The sequence below is a fragment of the Haematobia irritans genome, chromosome 3 (assembly GCF_050003625.1).
Source record: "Haematobia irritans isolate KBUSLIRL chromosome 3, ASM5000362v1, whole genome shotgun sequence".
NCBI classification, from domain to species: domain Eukaryota; kingdom Metazoa; phylum Arthropoda; class Insecta; order Diptera; family Muscidae; genus Haematobia; species Haematobia irritans.
In genome coordinates this window covers 214,010,187-214,033,056 of record NC_134399.1, presented here as the reverse complement: position 1 = coordinate 214,033,056, position 22,870 = coordinate 214,010,187, and the positions used below count along the sequence as shown (strand labels likewise).

Sequence of the window (22,870 nt, the reverse complement as noted above, 5' to 3'; positions counted from 1 at the left end):
TCTATGGATTACAATCCTTACAGACTAGCAATCTTAAAAATAAATTAAATCTAAAGTATTAATAAATTTATTTAGAGAAATTGAAAAATCTAAATTAAAGATATTATTCAACTTGTTAAATTCTTTTAAAGCTCTCAAAATGGGCTCGCAAGAAGCATAATTACTCCTATGAAAAGGAATATTAAAATAGTCATGACGTCTAAGATTCCGTACTGGTATATTAAAACCAATAATCTCTAGAAGAGGGGGACAATCTATAAATCCATTAATTACCTTAAAAATAAACAAAACAGAAAATTTTAATCTACGGTTCTCAAGGGATTCCAAATGAATTAATCTGCATCTAGCTTGATATGAGGGCAAAGGCTCCGTAAAAGGTACAGATACTAAAGCAAATTTAATAAATCTTCTCTGTAATTTTTCAATCCGTTCACAATGCAATTTATATATAGGATTCCACACAATGGAAGCATATTCCAGCCTAGACCTAACATAGGCCTCATATAGAGACTTCCTGGTATAGGGATCCAAAAACTCCTTACAATTCCTCTTCACAAATGCTAACATAGAATATGCCTTAGGCATTATATAGTCAATATGTAATTTATATGTAAGTTTGGAATCAAACACAATTCCCAAATCACGAATACTAAGCACTTTTTGAAGTTCACTATCATTAATAAAGTACGACGACTCAATCAAGTGTGTCCTACGAGTATATGGTAAATGAAAGCATTTTAAGACATTAAGTGGCAATAAATTCCTTATACACCAAGATGATAAACAATTAATATCAGCCTGAAGCAAGCGTGTATCAGCGACACAATTGATTCTTGCAAAAAGCTTGATATCATCGGCAAATATTAAAACCTTAGAAAAAGAACATGCGCTAGTTATATCATTAAGAAACAAAATAAATAATAAGGGCCCAAGTATACTTCCCTGGGGCACACCGGAGGTTGCTATATATTCCATAGATTTTGAGCCATCAACGCAAACAAAGCATCGGCGTGAAATCAAATAAGACATTAACCAACGCCACATATGAGAATGAAATCCGATTGTACTAAGTTTCAACAGAAGTATACTATGAGACACCTTATCAAAAGCCTTACAAAAATCTAAGTAAATAGTATCTACTTGATAACCTTGCTCTAAACTTTGTAAAAGATATTTATTAAAAACTAACAAATTCGACAATGTTGAGCGATTCTTTACAAAACCATGCTGTGATTCCGAAATGCAGCGCTGTACTACTGATGATATCTTATCATAAACCAAGTGTTCCAATAATTTAGATACATTTGACAGTTTCGAAATCGGTCTATAATTACGCACATCACCCTTTAAACCAGATTTAAAGACAGGGGTAATAGACGCAATTTTCCAACTGTCTAGAAAAATTCCAGTACTTAGTGACAAATTAAAAATATGCAGGAGAGGAAACGACATAGATGAAGCACAATTCTTCATCAAAGAGGAAGAAAGCCCATCAACGTCCAACCTCATAGAATCTTTAAGATTCAAAAGTCCATTATAAACGTCATCAATTGAAAGTTGAATCAAACCTAGATCAAAAACAGAAGAAACATTATCTAGAACATTAGAATCCACAAACAGTGGATCTATTTGAAAGTTTGAACTAAAAAATCTTGCAAATAAATTAGCCTGTGATTCAGGAGAACTAGCAAAATCACCATCCAAATACATAGATGATGGAAAATCGCTATGCGATGTAAATAAACGATTTCACCGATTTACACGCGTTTTCCCTTGACCAAATTTTGACCGTATCACCCTTTACTTGTTCCTGTTTACTTTTCTTGCTTTCGTGTCGTTAACATTGAAAATTTAATCAGCTGGCCAAAAAATTGTGGCATTAGAGGGTTAACAACGGAAACTTTTTGCTGCTTATATTATTTCGAATAAAATACAATCGATTCCATATTCCCGACCTTCCCTCACATGGATAAATTCATCTGATATCAATGTAAACAGAGAGCGATTAACAAACTAGTTGAAGATAAGAAATACATCAACGTACTCTCACCAGGGACGGAAAATACAATTTTTAGGAAAGTACAAAAAAGGTATTTTATGAGCGGAAAGGTACTTTTTACTAAATTTCAACAAAAATTTCACTGGAAAATTATTGTCAAGAGACTAAATTTTAAAGAAAATAAAATTTTGACAAAATTTTCTATATAAATAAAATTTTGCAAAAATTTTCTATAGAAATAAAATTTTGCTAAAAAAAATCTGTAGAAAAAAAAAGTTGCAAAATTTTTTCTATAGAAATTATTTATTTATTAAATTTAACTTAGCTTATATAAATATAAGGCAAGTATAAAGAAAAAAGAAATAGCATTAGCTACAAAGGCTATCAGCTAGACTATAGAAATAAAATTTTGCAAAAATTTCCTATAGAAATAAAATTTGTACAAAATTTTCAATTGAAATAAAATTTTGACAAAATTTTCTATAAAAATAAAATTTTGCAAAAATTCTATATAGAAATAAAATTTTAACAACATTTTCTACCGAAATAAAAAATCGATAATATAGAATCGCATTCTTTTTTCGACTAAAACATTCTTGAGGTTCAATAAAATCCTGTTTTTGACTATGTCTTTTACAAAATCGAGATTTTCTTCCCACATGAACATGTCTGTTTGGCCATATTTGTAAAAGACTATTAGCAAATAAGGTTGATAAAGACTTTCTCAAAATATATTTTGTAAAAGCTATTGTACCATAAATCTGATATCGACTCAAAAATGTCTACACAAAAGGTACTAAATCATTCGCGGGGGTACTACGGTACTGACCGGGGTGAAAAAGTATTGAAAAAAGTACTATAGTACTGCATTTTCCATCCCTGACTCTCACAACCAAATCTTAGCAGAGAGAGAGAGAGAGAGAGCTATGAAGATTCAATTAAATCTGCAAAGAGACAAAATGAATGAATCCATAATCAGTGAAAGAAGAAAAGGTCAACCAACACCGCCAACACGCCAATACTTTAAAATAAAATATTTAATACTATTTTGTTCATCAACATTTACAAATTTTTGCAAAATATATACTTTCACAGAGACAAGCAAAAATACACACAGAAAAATTGACTTAAAATTGTAAATTTATGTCAACAAGTAAATTCCAAATATAAAAGTAAACCATGGATTTAAGTACCAAAATTGATTTATTTAATTTTTATTTAAATTAAAACTTTAAACCTATCTATGATCATATCACATATTTTTTCCAAGTGTATTAATAGACCCTACCAAATATTGAATTAAATTATGCTGTCTATGAAATTAGCAAACAAAACTCGTTCTTATTCCCTAGCCTCAAATTGTATTTTGTCGATATTGGTCAACAGTGTAGAGAAATTATTTAAAATATTAGACAAACGCCGGTTAACGTGGATCACAGACGTATTTTTGTTTAATTTTGTTTTTTTCGTAGACAAGCAGTAGAAATTAAAGTGATCTCCAAATGGCTGAGGGAGAAAGTAAAGGTATAATGCAGCCATACGAATAATCCAGAATAAGATTTTTGTTGTGGAAAGTTTTTTTGTTTTTAATTAATTTTTCAAAATTGAATTAATTGAAAATTTATGATCAATTATTTGATTTTTATTAAACTTAAATTATTCCAGGCCCCTTTGTGGGTATGCGCCATATCCAGACTTTTCTATTGTTTTTCAATATTGTTGTCATATACATAAGCCGTTTAAATATTGGAGTTGCTGTAGTGGCTATGACCAATGCTAATTCTACAAATCCCGACTTTGAGGTGAGTACATTTTATTGTATGAATTACAATATTGTACGATATGCAATCTTTACTGTTGTATAACGAGTGTGAAAATGTCAGAAATATTTTGTGACTCGCGAAAAAGTTGAAAAGCCACGAATAATATACGTATATGTGATTAAAAGTAAAATTTGTGGTTCGAGTGTTGCCAGTGTATTAAAAAAATACTTTCCCTTAAAATAATTTAAAACAAAGGGGTTCCCATAATTTTTTGAAAAGATCATCTTTCATATGATTTCAGATCTATATTCTGTAGATTTATACAGCGAGTGGTTATCGAAATGGATAATTTTAATCAATCCCAATATCAAAATATAAATGAATCTATTAATGATTTAGTGCCATTTATATACCCAAAACTAGCGTAACCCAACCCGCTTCACTGCGCCTCCCGAAGCATATTTTCTTTAACCATATCCTTCGATCTGAAAACAAATTCGAAAAGATTTGAACTCTTTTGTAGAGTAGGGTTAGGGGAAGTCTGGCACACAAACTGCACCCTCAAAAACAATCGCTTCTGTAACATATACCCCAAACACATTTTGCTTCAAGCATATATATTTTCAGAATTGGTGCAAACAAAATATTGTTTGTATTGTTCAAACATATTATGTTTCACCTTCGGGGCATACACTGGTAGTAGAAAAATTGTAATGAAATTTTCTTTGTGTGAACGCTCACAAAAAATCGCTTCTGTAACATATACTCCCAAACATATTTTGCTTCAAGCATATATATTTTTGGGTATTGCCCAAACATTTATATGTTTGATCTCTTCCAATATATAATATGTTTGAAAGCATATTGGTCTAAACAATATATGTTTGGGTAGTCTAAGTTCCAAACATTTTGTATTTTTGCATCCAAATTCAATAATGTTGTCTTCCAAAAAACAATATGTTATTATGTGAACATATAATATGTTTGGAAGCAAAAATATTATATGCTTAAAAAAATTCTCCCAAACAATATTGTGCTCAAAATTTTATTTATTTATTTATATATTTACAATCATAATGAATTATGAAAATAAACAGGTAATATAGGTGCTAACAACATGGGTTTTCGACCTGAATGCTCAAAATTTTGTTTCTGCCCAATTGTATATTCCCCCACATCTTTCTCACTTCCACGAGATTTTTCAGTTCTTAGCACCTTTTTCTGTAATACAAACATTGTAGAATAAATTATTCAATTGTATGATTTTTTTATTTTAATTTTACCTTTTGCCGGACGGGGATTCGAACAGCGCACCACACAGTTTGTAAGGATCAAAGAAGTAGCTGATCAATTGCCCAAGGAAAAATAAAATGTTAATTTTGTAATAACAAGCAACAACCACCAACTTAATTCAATATCGCTCCCTGTTAAATAGCGCTCCAAGCTACTAAACACATATATGTTTATAGGCTATTTCTAAATTAATATATGTTTGCATCCAAGCATATTATATTTACAAACATTTTATGTCCCAAACATAATATGTTCTAACATATTAACATATATGTCCCAAACATGTTATGCTAGTTTATGAACATTATATGCTTGCACTCAAAAATATTGTGTTTAAAAATTTGTGTTCCAAACATATAATGTTTATAGCCAAACATATGAAAAACAGTCTTTTTCATCCGTGTGGGTATATTTTTAAGGCGGCAATTGCTTACTTCCATTATTTTACTTGCAGCATACTCTCTAGGTCTGTCTTTCTAAACAAATATATATTTATAGGCTATTTCCAAATTAGTATATATATACAAACATTTTATATCCCGAACATAATATGTTCTTACATATTAACATATATGTCTCAAACATATTATGCTAGTTTATGAACATTATATGCTTGCACATAAATATATTGTGTTAAAAAATTTGAGTTCCAAACATATTATTTGTACACCCAAACATATGAAAAACAGTCTTTTTCGTCCATGTGAAGTGCTGATTAATCTTTCCATGGCTTCCACACATGTGTCCCGAGCATTTCAAAAAATCGGACTACTTGCTTTTTCGTTTATATACAGAAACAGGGAGGTTATGCAGATATTAAATGGACCGGCTTAACAAACGTCGGGTAGGGGGTGCTCCCTTTCAATCAATTTATTGTTTTCTAATTGTTCTGTATTCAAATCGTTGGATAATCTTCTACATTTCCTGTGAATTTCAAGCGTGTATTGTCAAGGGGAGGTCTACTAGATAGGGTCTCGAAAAAAAGTTGATGCGGTCACCCCCCAGTTTTGTAGCATATTCGAAGACAATTTCAGAACACCAAAACTTTTTTTACCGTGCACCCTACGACCCTCCGAAATACAATTTATTGTGCTGTGTCGTCATTTGAAGTCCTATCGAAAAGAAACGCATATCGTTGTTTGTGGTTGATCAGGGGATATATTTTGTCGTTTTTGACTCCGACGTCAAATTTGATTTTTAATTTTTTTATTTCGCTTCGTATACCCCTATGATGCAAATTTCTGATAACCATTATAAAGATCTTAACAAAATATGAAACTTTTGCTGTTACAGAGATTTTAAAAAGTCGATAGATTCACGTACCCTATATTCATTGCACCCCAACCAGACATCGAGAAATCATGTTCACCGTATAAATTTAATCATCTTCTATCAATTTCAAGTAAATCGGAGAAGGTTAGATTTTGCTCTATTTTGTGTAAAGGGACGTCACTTTCTCTGCAAATTCCACGAAAATCTGTAAATTTTCCTTCAAGTTGCATAGTGTGGGGCAAGGAGAAGGTTCCCGTCCAAATATCCAAAGATCAAGTACACCATATTTATCTCATAACCTTCCCTTACGACCTTTGTCAATTTCAAGTAAACTTGAAAATTCTAGTGTTTTTTAAAATTTTGGAAGAGGTCTCCCTCCCCGTCCCAATATCGAAAAATGATATAGCGTATATTGTGTAGACGTCCCAGAAAATCTCAAGCAAATTATAAGCGCAATTTTTAAACAGCACCGCAAGGGTAGGCCCCTCTTCCCTTCCGAATATCACAAAATCCGATATCCATTATAATAATATAACCTACCCAAATTCTCTGTAAATTTCAAGTAAATTGGAAAAGTTTAATTGTTTCACGGTATGTACTTGAGAAAAAATTAGGACTCCCTGTGCCCTTTTATTTTTCCCCGACCAAATATTAAAAAATCAAATTTTAGTTTTTTCATTGTACTTTAAAAAAGTCGGACAAAGGCGAGACCAGCCTCCTCGACCAAATATCGAAAAATAAAGTAGTTGTTCCCTGAAAATTTGAAGCAAATCGCATAATTTTGTTCCAATTTTCAAAACGTCGGGCAATGGGGACGTCTCCGTCCCGCCCAAGTATCAAAAAATCACGTACCCCATAATAAATTCATAACCTCACGTGTTCTCTGTAAATCTCAAGTAAATCAGATAATTCTTGTTTTTTCCGTACTTTAAACAAAAATCGTATAAAAGGGTGGTCCACCTCCATGACCAAATATCGAAAAATAAAGTAGCGGATCTTTGTCTAGACATCACCCCTAACCTTCCTTGGAAATTTCACGCAAATAGGAGAACTTTGGCCCAATTTTGAAAAAGTCGGGCAAGGGAGATGTCCCCCTCCCCCACCAGATATCAAAAAATGAGGTACCCTATTTTCACCACATGATTAGCCTCTACGTTCTCCGAACAGTTTTCATGTGAAAAAAATAAAATTATTTTATAACAAAAGCAACTGCGATGAATTCAAATTATAAATTTATGTAATGGGCGCCGTATGTAAAAAAAAATATTTTCCAGCTTTTCCGTTGATACTTTTCATGAATTTTCTTTACTATAAACCTTACGGAGCCCGAGACCTTTCCAACGAATGCAAAACCCTGGAAATTGGTTAGTGCGTTCTGGAGTTAAAGCGTCAGGAAAGAAACCCCAACTTATTATATATTAGATTAGATTAGATAAGAGGTACACATTTTTGTTTCTATTCGTACAAAAAGTCGAATCGGGAAATCTATATTGAAGCACTAACCAATATATACCGAATTCGAAATCAGACTTTATGACATTAAAATATCGATCTATATGAGGAATATATAAAAACATGAACTGATATACACCAAATTTGGCACATCTCTTTATGATCCTATAATATCTTTAGATATCTTATTTCACGCAAATCGAATGGAAATTGCGGCGTCAAATCGGTGAATAGGTTTATATGGAGGCTTTTTCAAAACATGGACCTCTATATACCAAATATAACACAGATCTTAACTGACTTAAAATGCCTTTAGATTTAAAATTTTAATCAAATCTGATGAAATTTGCGGCTTCTATGTTCTCAAGAAGTCAAATAGGGAGTTCAGCTTATATGGGGATATATCAAAACATGGACCGATATATACCACAGCTTTTAATTGACTTAAAATTATTCTAGATTTGAAATGTCAAGAAAATTGTAGCTTCCATGCCCTATTGCTATGGGGGGCTAATCGAAACATCTTCGAACTTGGCCTGCCTGCAGACAAAAGACAACAACCAGCAATTCATCGATATTTCAATGAGGTTCTAACAGAATATTTGTATACGTTGAACCACTCTGTGGAACAGGGTATTATAAGTTAGGGCATATCATGATATATTTTGCAATATTGCTCAGGGCCGGCCATGTCCGTCCGTCCCACATTGGTTTCAAATCGTCTTTTTTATACCCTTCACCATAGGATGGGGGGCGGCGGTATATTAACTTTGTCATTCCGTTTGTAACACATCGAAATATTGCTCTAAGACTCCATAAAGTATATACATTCTGGGTCGTGGTGGTGAAATTCTGAGTCCATCTAACCATGTCCGTCCGTCCGTCTGTTGAAATCACGCTAACTTCAGAACGAAACAAGCTATCGACTTGAAACTTGGCACAAGTACTTCTTATTGATGTAGGTCGGATGGTTTTGCAAATGGATCATATCGTTCCAATTTAACGTATAGCCCCCATATAAACGGACCCCAGATTTAGCTTGCGGATCCTCTAAGAGAAGCAAATTTCATCCGATCCGGCTGAAATTTGGTCATGTACATGGAATTGATCCATATCGGTCCGTAATTATATGTAGCCCCCATATAAACCGATCCACAGATTTGTCCTCCGGAGCCTCTTGGAAGAGCAAAACTCCTCTGATGCATTTGAAATTTGGTAGGTGGTGTTAATATATGGTCGAAATCGGTCCATAATTATATATAGCCCCCATATAAACCGATCCCCAGATTTGACTTGCGGAGCCTTTAAGTGAAGCAAATTTCATCCGATCCGGCTGAAATTTGGAACATGGTGTTAGTACATGGTCTCTAACAACCATGCAAAAATTGGTCCACATCGGTCCATAATTATATAGCCCCCAGATATGTAAACCGGTCCCCAGATTTGACGTCCGGAGCCGCTTGGAAGAGCAATTTTCATTTCATTCGGTTGAAATTTGGTACGTAGTGTTAGTATAAAGTCGCTAACAACCATGCAGGAATTGATCCATGTCGGTGCATAATTATATGTAGCCCCCATATAAACCGATCCCCAGATTTGACCTCCGGAGCCTCTTGGAAGAACTCATCCGATGCAGTAGAAATTTGGTAGGTGGTGTTAGTATATGGCCTCTAACACCCATGCAAATTGGTCGAAATCGGTCCATAATTATATATAGTTCCCATATAAACCGATCCCAAAATTTGGCTTGCGGAGCCTCTAAGAGAAGCAAATTTCATCCGATCCGGCTGAAATTTGGTACATGGTGTTAGTACATGGTCTCTAACAACCATGCAAAAATTGGTCCACATCGGTCCATAATTATATATAGCCCCATTTTCGAACTTAGCCTCCGTGCAGACAAAAGGTGAATCTGTGCCAAATTTCAGGACGATAGCGCCATTATTGAAGTCTGTAGCGTGATTATGACCAACAGACAAACAGACATGGTTATATCGTCTTAGAATTTCTCCCTGATCATTATATAGTCGGAAAACGATATTTCGAGGTATTAAAACGGAATAACAAATTTACTATACTCCCATTAATATTCTATGGTGGTGGGTATAGAAATTAATTGAATTAATTATCTTTCTAATTGCACATATTTTTAATTTGAATTTAAATTGGTGTTCAAAAAACATTCAGTTATTTTTCACACACTGAAAATCGAAATAGCATCTCATCTGAACAGTTAATTGAAATCAATGCTGTGTATGCCTAAAAAGATGATTTCCTACGGAAAGGCTATCTAGAATTCATTGCACCAGTTCCGTATCCAAGGAGAACATTTTCATTTATAGTCCCCATTTTCTGAGTTATATTATCAATTCCACCCACAATTAAGGTGGGCTAAACTCTGAAAATCGTACATCCCTTGCAGTAAATATGGTAACTAGTTGTGGCTTAGATGAATCCTTATCCTTAGACCATTCTACCTCGATCATTACCTAGTCATGTGTACTAATAGAAAAAATTACGTTCCAAAATCATGAACGGGCGGTAACGAATTGAATCGTAATGTTAACTTTTTCGTCAACGGACTTTTACAATTTCGGTTTTCTGTGGCCATGAAAAGTTTCGAAATAATTTAAGTTTTGAACTATTCAGTCACAATGGACTGAATAGTCTAAGTGAGCCTGAAATTTAATCGGGCTGTCACTATAACCTAGACGAACGCATGAGCCTTTGTATGAAAGGCGGGCATGCATCTTTTTTGTTTGCTTGAACTCATCTCCACGTTGGTGAATGCTTCTCCAATGAAAGTCCAGAATTGTGTATTCATCGAACCCTATACACAGAAAAAAATTTGGCTAGCAATTTACCAAATAAAGTCTTAATTGAGTTTTAAAAAATATTCAATTAAAATTTAATTGATTCAATAACTTTTTTATTTGAAACAAAAATCAATCACAAAAATTAATTGAATCAAATAATTTTTTAATTGATACTATCGTTTCTGTGATTAAAGACATTTCAATTAAAAAAATAATTGGATTAATTAATTTTGTGATTGAATCAGAAAAATTTGCTTATGTGTAGGGTTCGCTGCGACCGAATATTTCATGAAATTCGGGTTCTCAGTAGGGATAATTTATCTTAGCCTTATATATTTATTCCTTATTTATTTAACCAAAAATATGTGTCTCTCTTTTTGCAGGAATTCGAGTGGAGTGGAAAAGAAATCGCCTACATCCTATCCAGTTTCTATTGGGGTTATTTTATAACACAATTTCCCGGAGGTTCAATATGTAAACGTTTCGGAGTTAAAAGTGCCTTGGGTTGGTCCACCTTCATTACGGCTCTACTATGTGCAGCAGCACCCTATTGTGTGCAATGGCAAAACTGGCAAGCACTGTGTCTACTTCGTATGGTTCAGGGTCTAGTTCAAGGTATAATCTTCCCAGGTATTGTGCAACATTTGGCCAATTGGTCACCAGTGGAAGAACGAAATCGTTTGGGAGCCTTCAGTTTTACCGGCATTGAATGTGGTACGGTGCTGGCTCTTGGCAGTAGTGGCCTAATAGCTAAAGGTTCGTGGGGTTGGCCTGGTATATTCTATGCTGCGTCTGGCATATGTTTGCTATGGACCATATTATGGCTTATATTGGGAGCGGATAATGCTTGCAACACCAGATTTATAACAAAAGCCGAAAAGATCTACATTGAATCATCAATGACTCGTTCCAGCGATTTTCATGATAAGAGAATTCCAACACCCTGGAAAGCAATTCTAACTTCAGTACCCTTTTATGCCTTGGTCATATGTCGCTGTTGTCAACTCTATGGAATATCCACAATGCAAGCTCAAATACCCTCCTATCTGCATGGGGTACTCAATATGGAAATCGGATCGAATGCCATATATTCATCGATACCCTTTTTGGCCAGTTGGTTTACATCCTATGTTTATATGTTTTTGGGCGATGCCTTACGAAATAAACTAAGTCTTACGGCACTGCGTAGAACCTTTAGCAGTTTGGCCATGTGGGTTCCAGCCGTTCTTTTGATAGCTCTTGGTTTTATACATGAAGAACAAAAAATGTGGGCCTTGGTGCTTATTACGTTGACGGTGGCTGTGAATAGTGGCAAAACTATTGGAATATCATTGAACAACATTGATTTGTCGCCCAATCATGCGGGAATTTTGATGTCTTTGACTAATACGCCAGCTAGTATTATGTCTCTGATTGGTCCCTTGGTTGTGGGATTTGTTGTTACGGATAAGGTAAGTTCTACGAAACCTATTATTACAAAATCGTATATACATGCAGAGTTTTCTTTTCTGTATGGTACGAAATTGTAGACAAACCAAGTTTTCTTTTGATGCTAAACGAGTTTCTTGAAAAGCAAACAAAAACGATTCGAACAATTGTTTGCCATAAATTTGGAATTTAAGTATATGCACTTAAACAAAATACTTTTTGAGAAATAGGCAATGAAGTTTCGGAGGAAATCGGTATGCCCTGAGGATAACAGACAAATACTTTTAAAAATTCTTATATTTGTAGTAAAAATATAGTTCTATAAAAAGATCCCTAGATTTGATTTCCATATCCTCTTCAAGCAACAAATAACATCCGAACTGGTTGACAAGATTTTTTCTTTACAATGATTTAGGTATTGATTTCGAGCTTGATTTTTTTTGTGAAATCATTTAACTATAAAGACAAAACTACTTCATTGAATAAGGAAACTTTATATCTTAGAAATCCATCTTCTTCGCATTCGTATTTTAAAAAGTTCAAAAATTGGCCCATATCCACAGTTATATAGAACCCTTATATAAACCGTTCCCAAAATTGTCTTCCGGTGAAAGTTGGTGCAGAAAAATTCATCCGATCCGTGATCCGAAGTGACGTTAGTGGATGTCCTCTAGCAACCATGGAAAATTGCTCCCACACGCAAAGAAAAAAAAAAACGTTTGGAAAACGTGTACCGAAAACGTTTTTCTTTTGTTAGAGTTTTTTGAATTGCTTCGAAAATTTTAAACTTTTATCACCAAAAAAATTCGTTTGTTACAAAATTTTTATTTTTTCAATAAAAAAGTTATTTTTGAAACAACAATAGAGTCCATTTCGTTTATATCAAACACTGTTCTTTTCTGACTTTAGGTCTTTTATAAGACACATTTTACAGTTCAAAATTTAATATAGTACAATGTAATGTTGAACATTTTTTTCGGAATCTTCCGAACATGTGTGGAATGTATGTAAAAAAAAAAACAAAAAAAAACTTTGGTCGAAGCAGGGATCGAACCCACGACCCTTGGCATGAGAGTCGGACGTAGCAACCACTGCTCCACGGTGCCAAACTAAATGTTTGTTTCTGTTAAATAAACTTTGTTTATTCGGTTCGTGGGCGCCGCAAGCTATGCTATATAAATATAAATTATATGCATAATTATCTATTGATGACCATAACAGGTACATAGCTCAGTGGTTAGTGTGTTGGCTTACAAAGTGCATGGTCTCCGTCCAGGCGAAAGGTAAAAAAATTTTAAAAATTTATAAATTCGTATAATTTTTTCTACATTGTTGGTATTACAGGAAAAGGTGTTAAGAACTAAAAAAACTCGTTGATGTGAGAAAGATGTGAGGGAAAATGCAATTAGTAAGATTTATTTATTTTTCTCCACCAACTTTCTCCCATATAAATCTATCACCAATTTGTCGTCCGAAGCATGTTGGAAGAGCAGATTTTATCCGCAATCCATAAGAGAGGGTATATAAGATTCGGCCTGGCCGATGTTTTGGTCATATGCACGTTTTCGGATATAACGTGTACTACACTAATGGAAACAAGTATAACGGTCGTAAGTTCGGCCAGGCCGAATCTTATGTACCCTCCATCATGGATTGCGTATAAAGATTATCATCCATAATCGAATTACTAGGATTGTGGTAATACTTGCCGATGGCAAGGTCTCTTAAAACATCTTAACATCGCCTTCTAAATTGTAAGTTGGTCCATATGTGGTACATATTTATTAGACAAAACAAACAAGTATATACGGCCGTAAGTTCGGCTAGGCCGAAGCTTATCAACCCTCCACCATGGTGTGCGTAGAAACTTCTTCTAAACACTGTCATCCACAATCGAATTACTTGGGTTGCGGTAACGCTTGCCGATGGCAAGGTATTTTAAATACTTCTAACACCGTCTTCTAAATTGTAAGTAAGTCCATACGTGGTATATATTAAATTAAACAAGTATATACAGTAGTAAGTTCGGCCGGGCCGAATCTTGAATACCTACCGCCATGAATCAAATATAATAGTTTCCTTTGAAAATTTCAGTGGGGTTTGATGACAAATATTTTCCCAAGCAGATCAACGAGTACGCTTCTCACAGATAAATGTAAAAATTTTACCTATGAAGACTAGATAAGATTCTGAATTTATAAGAACCATTTTTTGTTTGAGTTTTAGAGGAATCGTAAACATCTCCTGTAATTGTGCAATAAAATGATAAACGCTTGATTTGAAATCTACAATCTTTGAATTTTCATCCCATTATTTAAATGACTACGAGAAGTAAAATCTGGAAATTTTGCATTCAGTTTCAAGCAATTTTCATGATCAGTGCGCCTTCTATACCCTCAATAAGTGAAATCGGTCTATATGGAGGCCATACCAAATGGACCGATAAAACTAAATCATAGACACTTTGTTATGGGTCTAAAATGCCAGTATATTTTCAATTTGTGATAAATCGGATAAAAACTACATTTTCTAGAAACCCTAGAAGTTAAATCGGGAATTCGGTGTAATGGGGGCTATAGTAAATCGGAGGACCGGTTTATAAGGGGGCTTTATCAAAAACTGTACCGATACACACACACTCTTTATGGTCCTAGAATACCTCTAGATTTCCAATTTCAGGCAAATTGGGTAAAAACTACGGATTCTAGAAGCTCAAGAAGTAAAATCGGGAGATCGGTCTATATGGGGGCTATATCGAAACATAGTCCGATAATCACCATCTTCGGCACATCTATTTACTTTCCTATAATACCTCTATATTTCCAATTGCAGGCAAATTGGGTAAAAATTACAGATTCTAGAAGACCAAGAAGTAAAATCGGGAGATCGGTCTATATGGGGGTTATATCGAAACATGGTCCGATAGTCACCATCTTCGACACATCCCTTTATTTTCCTAGAATACCTCTACATTTCCAATTTCAGGCAAATTAGACAAAAACTACGGATTCTAGAAGTCCAAAAAGTAAAATCGGGAGATCGGTCTATATGGGGACTATATCAAAACATGGACCGATATACACCATTTTCGGCACACCTCTTTATGGTCTTAGAATACCTCTAGAATTCCAATTTCAATCAAATTGGATACCAACTACGGCTTCTAGAAGCTCAAGAAATAAAATCGGGAGATCGGTCTATATGGGGGTTATATCGAAACATGGTCCGATAGTCATCATCTTCGGCACATCTCTTTATTTTCCTAGAATACCTCTACATTTCAAATTTCAGGTAAATTGGATTAAAACTACGGATTCTAGAAGTCCCAGAAATAAAATCAGAAGATCGGTCTATATGAGGCCTATATCAAAACATGGACCGATACACACCATTTTCGGCACACCTCTTTATGGTCCTAGAATACCTCTAGGTTTCCAATTTTAGGCAAATTGGATAAGAACTACGGATTCTAGAAGCCCAAGAAATAAAATCGGGAGATCGGTCTATATGGGAGCTATACCAAAACATGGACCGATACCCCCCATTTTCGACACACCAATTTGTTGTCTTAAAATACCTCTAGATTTTTTATTTCAGGCAAATCGGATAGAAGATACACTTTCTAGACGTCCAAGAATTAAAATCGGGAAATCGAGCAAAATTTTAAGCAAATCACGGCAAAACACTGGCTCTTGAGGACATATAAGTGCAAATCGGGCGAAAGATATGTATGGGAGCCATTAGCGTAGCTAGACAATTTTCCTAGGGGGGGCTATAGCACCCCTAACTAAAACTTTATAGACTGAACTTATAGGTTCAACTAATGTTTTATTTCATAAAATTGAATAAAAAACAAGTAAGGAAAATCTAAAGTCAGGCGGGGCCGACTATATTATACCCTGCACCACTTTGTAGATCTAAATTTTCGATACCATATCACATCCGTCAAATGTGTTGGGGGCTATATATAAAGGTTTGGCCCAAATATATACATTTAAATATCACTCGATCTGGACAGAATTTGATAGACTTCTACAAAATCTATAGACTCAAAGTTTAAGTCGGCTAATGCACTAGGGTGGAACACAATTTTAGTAAAAAAATATGGGAAACGTTTAAATCTGAAGCAATTTTACGGAAACTTCGAAAAAGTTTATTTATGATTTATCGCTCGATATACATGTATTAGAAGTTTAGGAAAATTAGAGTCATTTTTACAACCTTTCGACTAAGCAGTGGCGATTTTACAAGGAAAATGTTGGTATTTTGACCATTTTTGTCAAAATCAGAATCAGAAAAACATATATATGGGAGCTATATCTAAATCTGAACCGATTTCAACCAAATTTGGCACGCATAGCAACAATGCTTATTCTACTCCCTGTACAAAATTTCAACTAAATCGGAGTTAAAAATTGGCCTCTGTGGTCATATGAGAGTAAATCGGACGAAAGCTATATATGGGAGATATATCTAAATCTGAACCGATTTCAACCAAATTTGGCACGCATAGCTGCAATGCTAATTCTACTCCCTGTGCAAAATTTCAACTAAATCGGAGCAAAAAATTGGTCTCTATTGTCAAATGAGTGTAAATCGGCCGAAAGCTATATATGGGAGCTATATCTAAATCTGAACCGATTTCAACCAAATTTGGCACGCATAGCTACAATGCTAATTCTACTCCCTGTGCAAAATTTCAACTAAATCGGAGCAAAAAATTGGTCTCTATGGTCAAATGAGTGTAAATCGGCCGAAAGCTATATATGGGAGCTATATCTAAATCTGAACCGATTTCAACCAAATTTGGCACGCATAGCTACAATGCTAATTCTACTCCCTGTGCAAAATTTCAACCAAATTGGGGTAAAACTCTGGCTTCTGGGACCGTATTAGTCCATATCGGGCGAAAGATATATATGGGAGCTATATCTAAATCTGAAGCGATTTCAATAAAATTTGGCACACTTGACTACAGTACTAATTGTTCGTCTTCTTCTTGTTCTTAAGCAAATTAGGTTAAAACTCTGGCTTCTGGGGCCATATAAGTCCATATCGGGCGAAATATATATATGGGACCTATATCTAAATCTGAACCGATCAAAATCAATAGGGATCTATTCTGAGCCAAAACACATACTTGTGCCAAATTGGAAGTCGATTGGACTAAAACTGCGACCTAGACTTTGATTACAAAAATGTGTTCACGGGCAGACGGACAGACGGACATCGCTATATCGACTCAAGAGCCCACCCTGAGCATTTTTGCCAAAGACACCATGTGTCTATCTCGTCTCCTTCTGGGTGTTGCAAACATATGCACTAACTTATAATACCCTGTTCCACAGTGTGGAGCAGGGTATAAATAGACATCAAAATAACTCGACAATCAATTTATAATAAAGCAACTAAAAGTACCCTACGGGCAAATTGCCACTGACGGACCTATCACAGAATTGGTACCTGTGCTCCAGTTAGTTGCAATTTTCACATTTGGTGAAATAAAATTATCAGAATAACCTTTTGTTCGACATATTTCAAAAGTTTTTTTTTCATTTCGGGTTCGATTAGGAGCCCAATTTGAAAGAGATTTCTAAGAGTTTGTCCGAGACTGGTTCCTGAGGACCTGTTTATGGGTTGCTCCTGCTAAATTGTCCCAAGACGTGTCCTTTGGGATGAGTCCAAGACGCGTCCTAAAATGTAAGTTTACTCCGACTAACAAACCCATGTAAAAGTGGACGGTCCCTTCCATACGTTTTGATCAGAACTGGGACTGGTCCATACACACCAGGGACTAGTCCTGTATCAGTTCTGTGGTTGATCCATTTCCTGTAGGGTAGTTCCACATTTTTCCCAGCAAAAAATTGGGAGTTGTTCTAAAGGCACAACTTTAAAAGCTCTTCCAAAAATGTCTTCACAAAGAAGTTAACTATTTTAACTACACAGGAAGTTTTTTTACTACATTTTTTTATATTTTAATGCGCAATTTTTAGTTTTCTTTTTTTAAATAGTTTAAAAAAAGTGTAAGAATAAACAAGTATATACGGCCGTAAGTTCGGCCAGGCCGAAGCTTATGTACCCTCCATCACGGATTGCGTCGAAACTTCTTTTAAACACTGCCACCCACAATCGAATTACTTAAGTTGCGGTAACGCTTGCCGATGGCAAGGTATCTTAAAACCTCCTAACACCATCTTCTAAATTGTATGTAAGTCCATACGTGGTATATATTAAATCAAAAAAGATCGATCCAATACGTATATAATTCAGTTTGACAAAGTAGACATAAAATTTTGACAAAAATTTCTACAGAAATAAAATTTTAACAAAATTTTCTATAGAAATAAAAATTTCACAAAATTTTCTATAGAAAGAAAATTTTGACAAAAATGTTTACAGAAAAAAAATTTTAACAAAATTTTCTATAGAAATAAACTTTTGACAAAATTTTCTATAGAAATAAAATCTTGGTAGATTATTTTTGGCTCGAGTGGCAACCATGATTATGAACCGAATAAAATTTGAACAAAATTTTGACAATGATGAAAATTTTATTATGAACCGTACAAAATTTTAACAAAATTTTTTCTAGAAATAAAATTTTGACAAAATTTTCTATAGAAATAAAATTTTGGTAGATTATTTTTGGCTCTAGTGGCAACCACGATTATGAACCGATATGGACCAATTTTTGTGTGACTGGACCAATTTTGGTATGGTTGTTAGCGACCATATACTAACACCACGTTCCTAATTTGAACCGGATCGGATGAATTTTCCTCCTCCAAAAGGCTCCGGAGGTCAAATCTGGAGAACGTTTTATATGGGGGATATATATAATTATGGACCGATATGGACCAATTTTTGCACGGTTGCTAGAGACCATATACCAATACCATGTACCAAATTTCAGCCGGATCGGATGAAATTTGCTTCTCTTAGAGGCTCCGCAATCCAAATCTGGGGATCGCTTTATATGTGCGCTATATATAATTATGGACCGATGTGGACCAATTTCTGCACGGTTGCTAGAGACCATATACCAATACCATGTACCAAATGTCAGCCGGATCGGATGCAATTTGCTTCTCTTTGAGGCTTCGCAAGCCAAATCTGGAGATCGGTTTGTATGGGGGCTATATATAATTATGGACCGATGTGGACCAATTTTTGCATGATTGTTAGAGACCATATACCAACACCATGTACCAAATTTCAGCCGGATCGGATGAAATATGCTTCTCTTAGAGGCTTCACAAGCCAAATCTGGGGATCGGTTTATATGGGGGCTATATATAATTATGGACCGATATGGACCAATTTTTGCATGGTTGCTAGAGACCATATACCAACATCCTGTACCAAATTTCAGCCCGATCGGATGAAATATGCTTCTCTTAGAGGCTCCACAAACCAAATCTGGGGATCGGTTTATATGGGGGCTATATATAATTATGGACCGATGTGGACCAATTTTTGCATGGTTGTTAGAGACCATATACCAACATCATGTACCAAATTTCTGCCGGATCGCATGAAATTTGCTTCTCTTTGAGGCTCCGCAAGCCAAATCTGGCGATCGGTTTATATGGGGGCTATATATAATTATGGACCGATATGGACCAATTTTTGCATGGTTGCTAGAGACCATATACCAACATCCTGTACCAAATTTCAGCCCGATCGGATGAAATATGCTTCTCTTAGAGGCTCCACAAACCAAATCTGGGGATCGGTTTATATGGGGGCTATATATAATTATGGACCGATGTGGACCGATTTTTGCATGGTTGTTAGAGACCATATACCAACATCATGTACCAAATTTCAGCCGGATCGCATGAAATTTGCTTCTCTTTGAGGCTCCGCAAGCCAAATCTGGCGATCGGTTTATATGGGGGCTATATATAATTATGGACCGATGTCGACCAATTTTTGCATGATTGTTAGAGACAATATACTAACACCATGTACCAAATTACAGCCGGATCGGATCAAATATGCTTCTCTTAGAGGCTCCACAAGCCAAATCTGGGGATCGGTTTATATGGGGGCTATATATAATTATGGACCGATATGGACCAATTTTTGCATGGTTGTTAGAGACCATATGCCACCACCATGTACCAAATTTCAGCCGGATCGGATGAAATATGCTTCTGTTAGAGGCTCCACAAGCCAAATCTGAGGGTCCCTTTATATGGGGGCTATACGTAAAAGTGGACCGATATGACCCATTTTCAATACCATCCGACCTACATCGATAACAACTACTTGTGCCAAGTTTCAAGTCGATAGCTTGTTTCGTTCGGAAGTTAGCGTGATTTCAACAGACGGACGGACGGACGGACGGACATGCTTAGATCGACTCAGAATTTCACCACGACCCAGAATATATATACTTTATGGGGTCTTAGAGCAATATTTCGATGTGTTACAAACGGAATGACAAAGTTAATATACCCCCATCCTATGATGGAGGGTATAATAAAATGGTACAAATTATTCAAATTTTGCCACAAGAATGCTAAATCCATTATAGAAAAATCGATAATATTTGAAAAAACTTTTCAAACAAGCGTTAGAATGCATTGAAAATCATAAAAAAGTACAAAAATTATTTATTTGGGAAAATATCACAAAATTTTTAGTTCACATTCAAAACACTGAATTCGGATCACACCTTAAGAAGTGATGCAAATTCATTGCAACGGTTGTTGAAACAGTGGGCATTCGTTCTATGACAAGTTCATATTACATTCATCGCTTCTCCGCCAATTTTGTACCACTTCCAGACCCAAAAAGAACATTTTCATTTCTTTTTTGGCGACGCTTTTTTGCAGCATTATTAAGATATTAATTTATGAAAGAATAGTTTTAATATCAATTACTATTTTTTATTCAACTAAATCATAAGTTCAACCACAGCTTTATTTCATAAATATCAGACTTCTACCACAACCCAAGTAATTCGATTGTGCATGAAAGTCTTTAGTGGAACTTTGTACGTTGTACGAGTATATACTTGTTTAATTTTTATAAAAATGTAAAATCGTAAATAGGTTTTCAAATTCTGTGGGGGAGGGGGTCTAAGCCCCCTCCCCAGAGGCCTTCCTACGCTTATGATGGGAGCTATATCTAAATCTGAACCGATTTCAATCAAATTTACCAAGCATTTGTAGAATGTCAATTCTACACTCTATGCAAAATTTCACGAAAATCGGTTGTAAACTTTGACCTTTGTGGTCATATGAGTCTAAATCGGATGAAAGATATATATGGGAGCTATATCTAAATCTGAACCGATTTGGTTGATATTTTGCAAGTTTTTCGAGACTCATAAAATATTCGAATGTACTGAATTTCAAGAACATCGGTTGATAAAGACGCCAATTATGACCAGATCGGGGATAAATATATGTATATGGCAGCTGTATCTAAATCTGAACCGATTTTTTCTAAAATCAATAACGATTGTCTTTGTCTCAAGAAACGACCCTATGCCAAATTTGAGAACGATCGGACTCAAACTGCGACCTGTACTTTGCGCACAAAAATACATGAACAGACAGACGGACATCGCTAAATCGACTCAGAATTTAATTCTAAGACGATCGGTATACTAAACGATGGGTCTCAAACTTTTCCTTCTTGGTGTTACATACAAATACCCAAACTTATTATACCCTGTACCACATTAGTGGTAAAGGGTATAAATATTAAACTGTTTACAAAAAAAAATCATTTTATTGCAAGAAAGCAAAAAAACGAATACTTCTGTGGGTCACTTTATATAAAAATTATGAATATAATTTTTTATTTCCACATGGTCAACTCCCGGTTTTTATTTATAATATATAAGTTTTGTTCTGTGATTGTCAATTTAAAGAAAAATTAAATATTTCTTCTTATTTTCTAGTCATCCCGTATACAATGGCAAATTGTATTCGCCATTGCATCAATAGTTTTCTTCTTTGGCAATTTGATCTACATTATTTGGGGAAGCACCGATACTCAACCATGGAATGATGAAGATTATTTATCAAAGAAATCTAGGAAATCTGTGAGAAAAGGAGATCTACCAGAGTTACCAGATATAGCTTTTAAGAAACCAAAAGTTTGAATTTGTAATATATTGTGTAATCGAATTTAAAATATTTAAGACATTAAGGTGGGTATTAATTATATTTTACAAAAGTACCAATTTTCTAAATATAAAATGTATAACTACTTTGGTATTATTATAATATAATTTACCAACATATTATTAAGACTATTTATAATTTTCAAAACTTCGTATCAGCTACCCTGTACATTTTTATTGTATTTATTTGTTTAGAATATAGTTTATATCGTATGCTTATAATAAACAATGTATGTAATAAGTTTTTTAATATGAAAAGTATGAATTTACATACGTGGGTGGTCGGATAAAAATTTAGCTTAGACACACAACTGGACACAAGTGATTAAAACAAAAAAAAAATGTCTTCGATCTATTTGAAATTTCGACAGAATCCTTCTACATAGACACAAAGAAAATTTCATTAAACGTCAGCCAACGAAAAATTTTCATTGATATAACGAAACATTTTCATTAATACAATGAAAATATTCGTTATTAGTACGAAACGTTACGTTGATTGGCAGAAAATTCGTTATATTAACGAAAAAATTCATTGTATTAACGAATTTGTTTCATTGGCTGACTTTTAACGACACATTTCGTTAATATAACGAAACTTTTTCTATTAGTGTATGACAAATTGTTCTTATGGCAAGCGTTAAGTTGTTATCCGACCACCCACCGGTGTATATTTATTTTTAATAAAACATTATAATATTTA

At 34.6% G+C, this 22,870-nt stretch overlaps 1 protein-coding gene across 1 annotated transcript; it reads left to right on the top strand.

Annotated features, from left to right (window-relative positions):
- Positions 1–3,284: 3,284 nt before the first annotated feature.
- LOC142229686 (putative inorganic phosphate cotransporter) lies at positions 3,285–22,870 on the top strand. The gene is made up of 4 exons (XM_075300266.1): positions 3,285–3,523; positions 3,665–3,801; positions 10,979–12,046; positions 21,943–22,870. The coding sequence occupies exons 1-4, from the start codon at positions 3,502–3,504 to the stop codon at positions 22,144–22,146; spliced, it is 1,431 nt and encodes a 476-aa protein (XP_075156381.1). The 5' UTR covers positions 3,285–3,501; the 3' UTR covers positions 22,147–22,870.

Coding starts and splice junctions, on each gene's coding strand:
- LOC142229686 (XM_075300266.1), top strand. CDS start 3,502: ATGGCTGAGGGAGAAAGTAAAG. Junction 3,802..10,978: donor CTACAAATCCCGACTTTGAG/GTGAGTACATTT, acceptor CTCTTTTTGCAG/GAATTCGAGTGGAGTGGAAA. Junction 12,047..21,942: donor GATTTGTTGTTACGGATAAG/GTAAGTTCTACG, acceptor CTTATTTTCTAG/TCATCCCGTATACAATGGCA.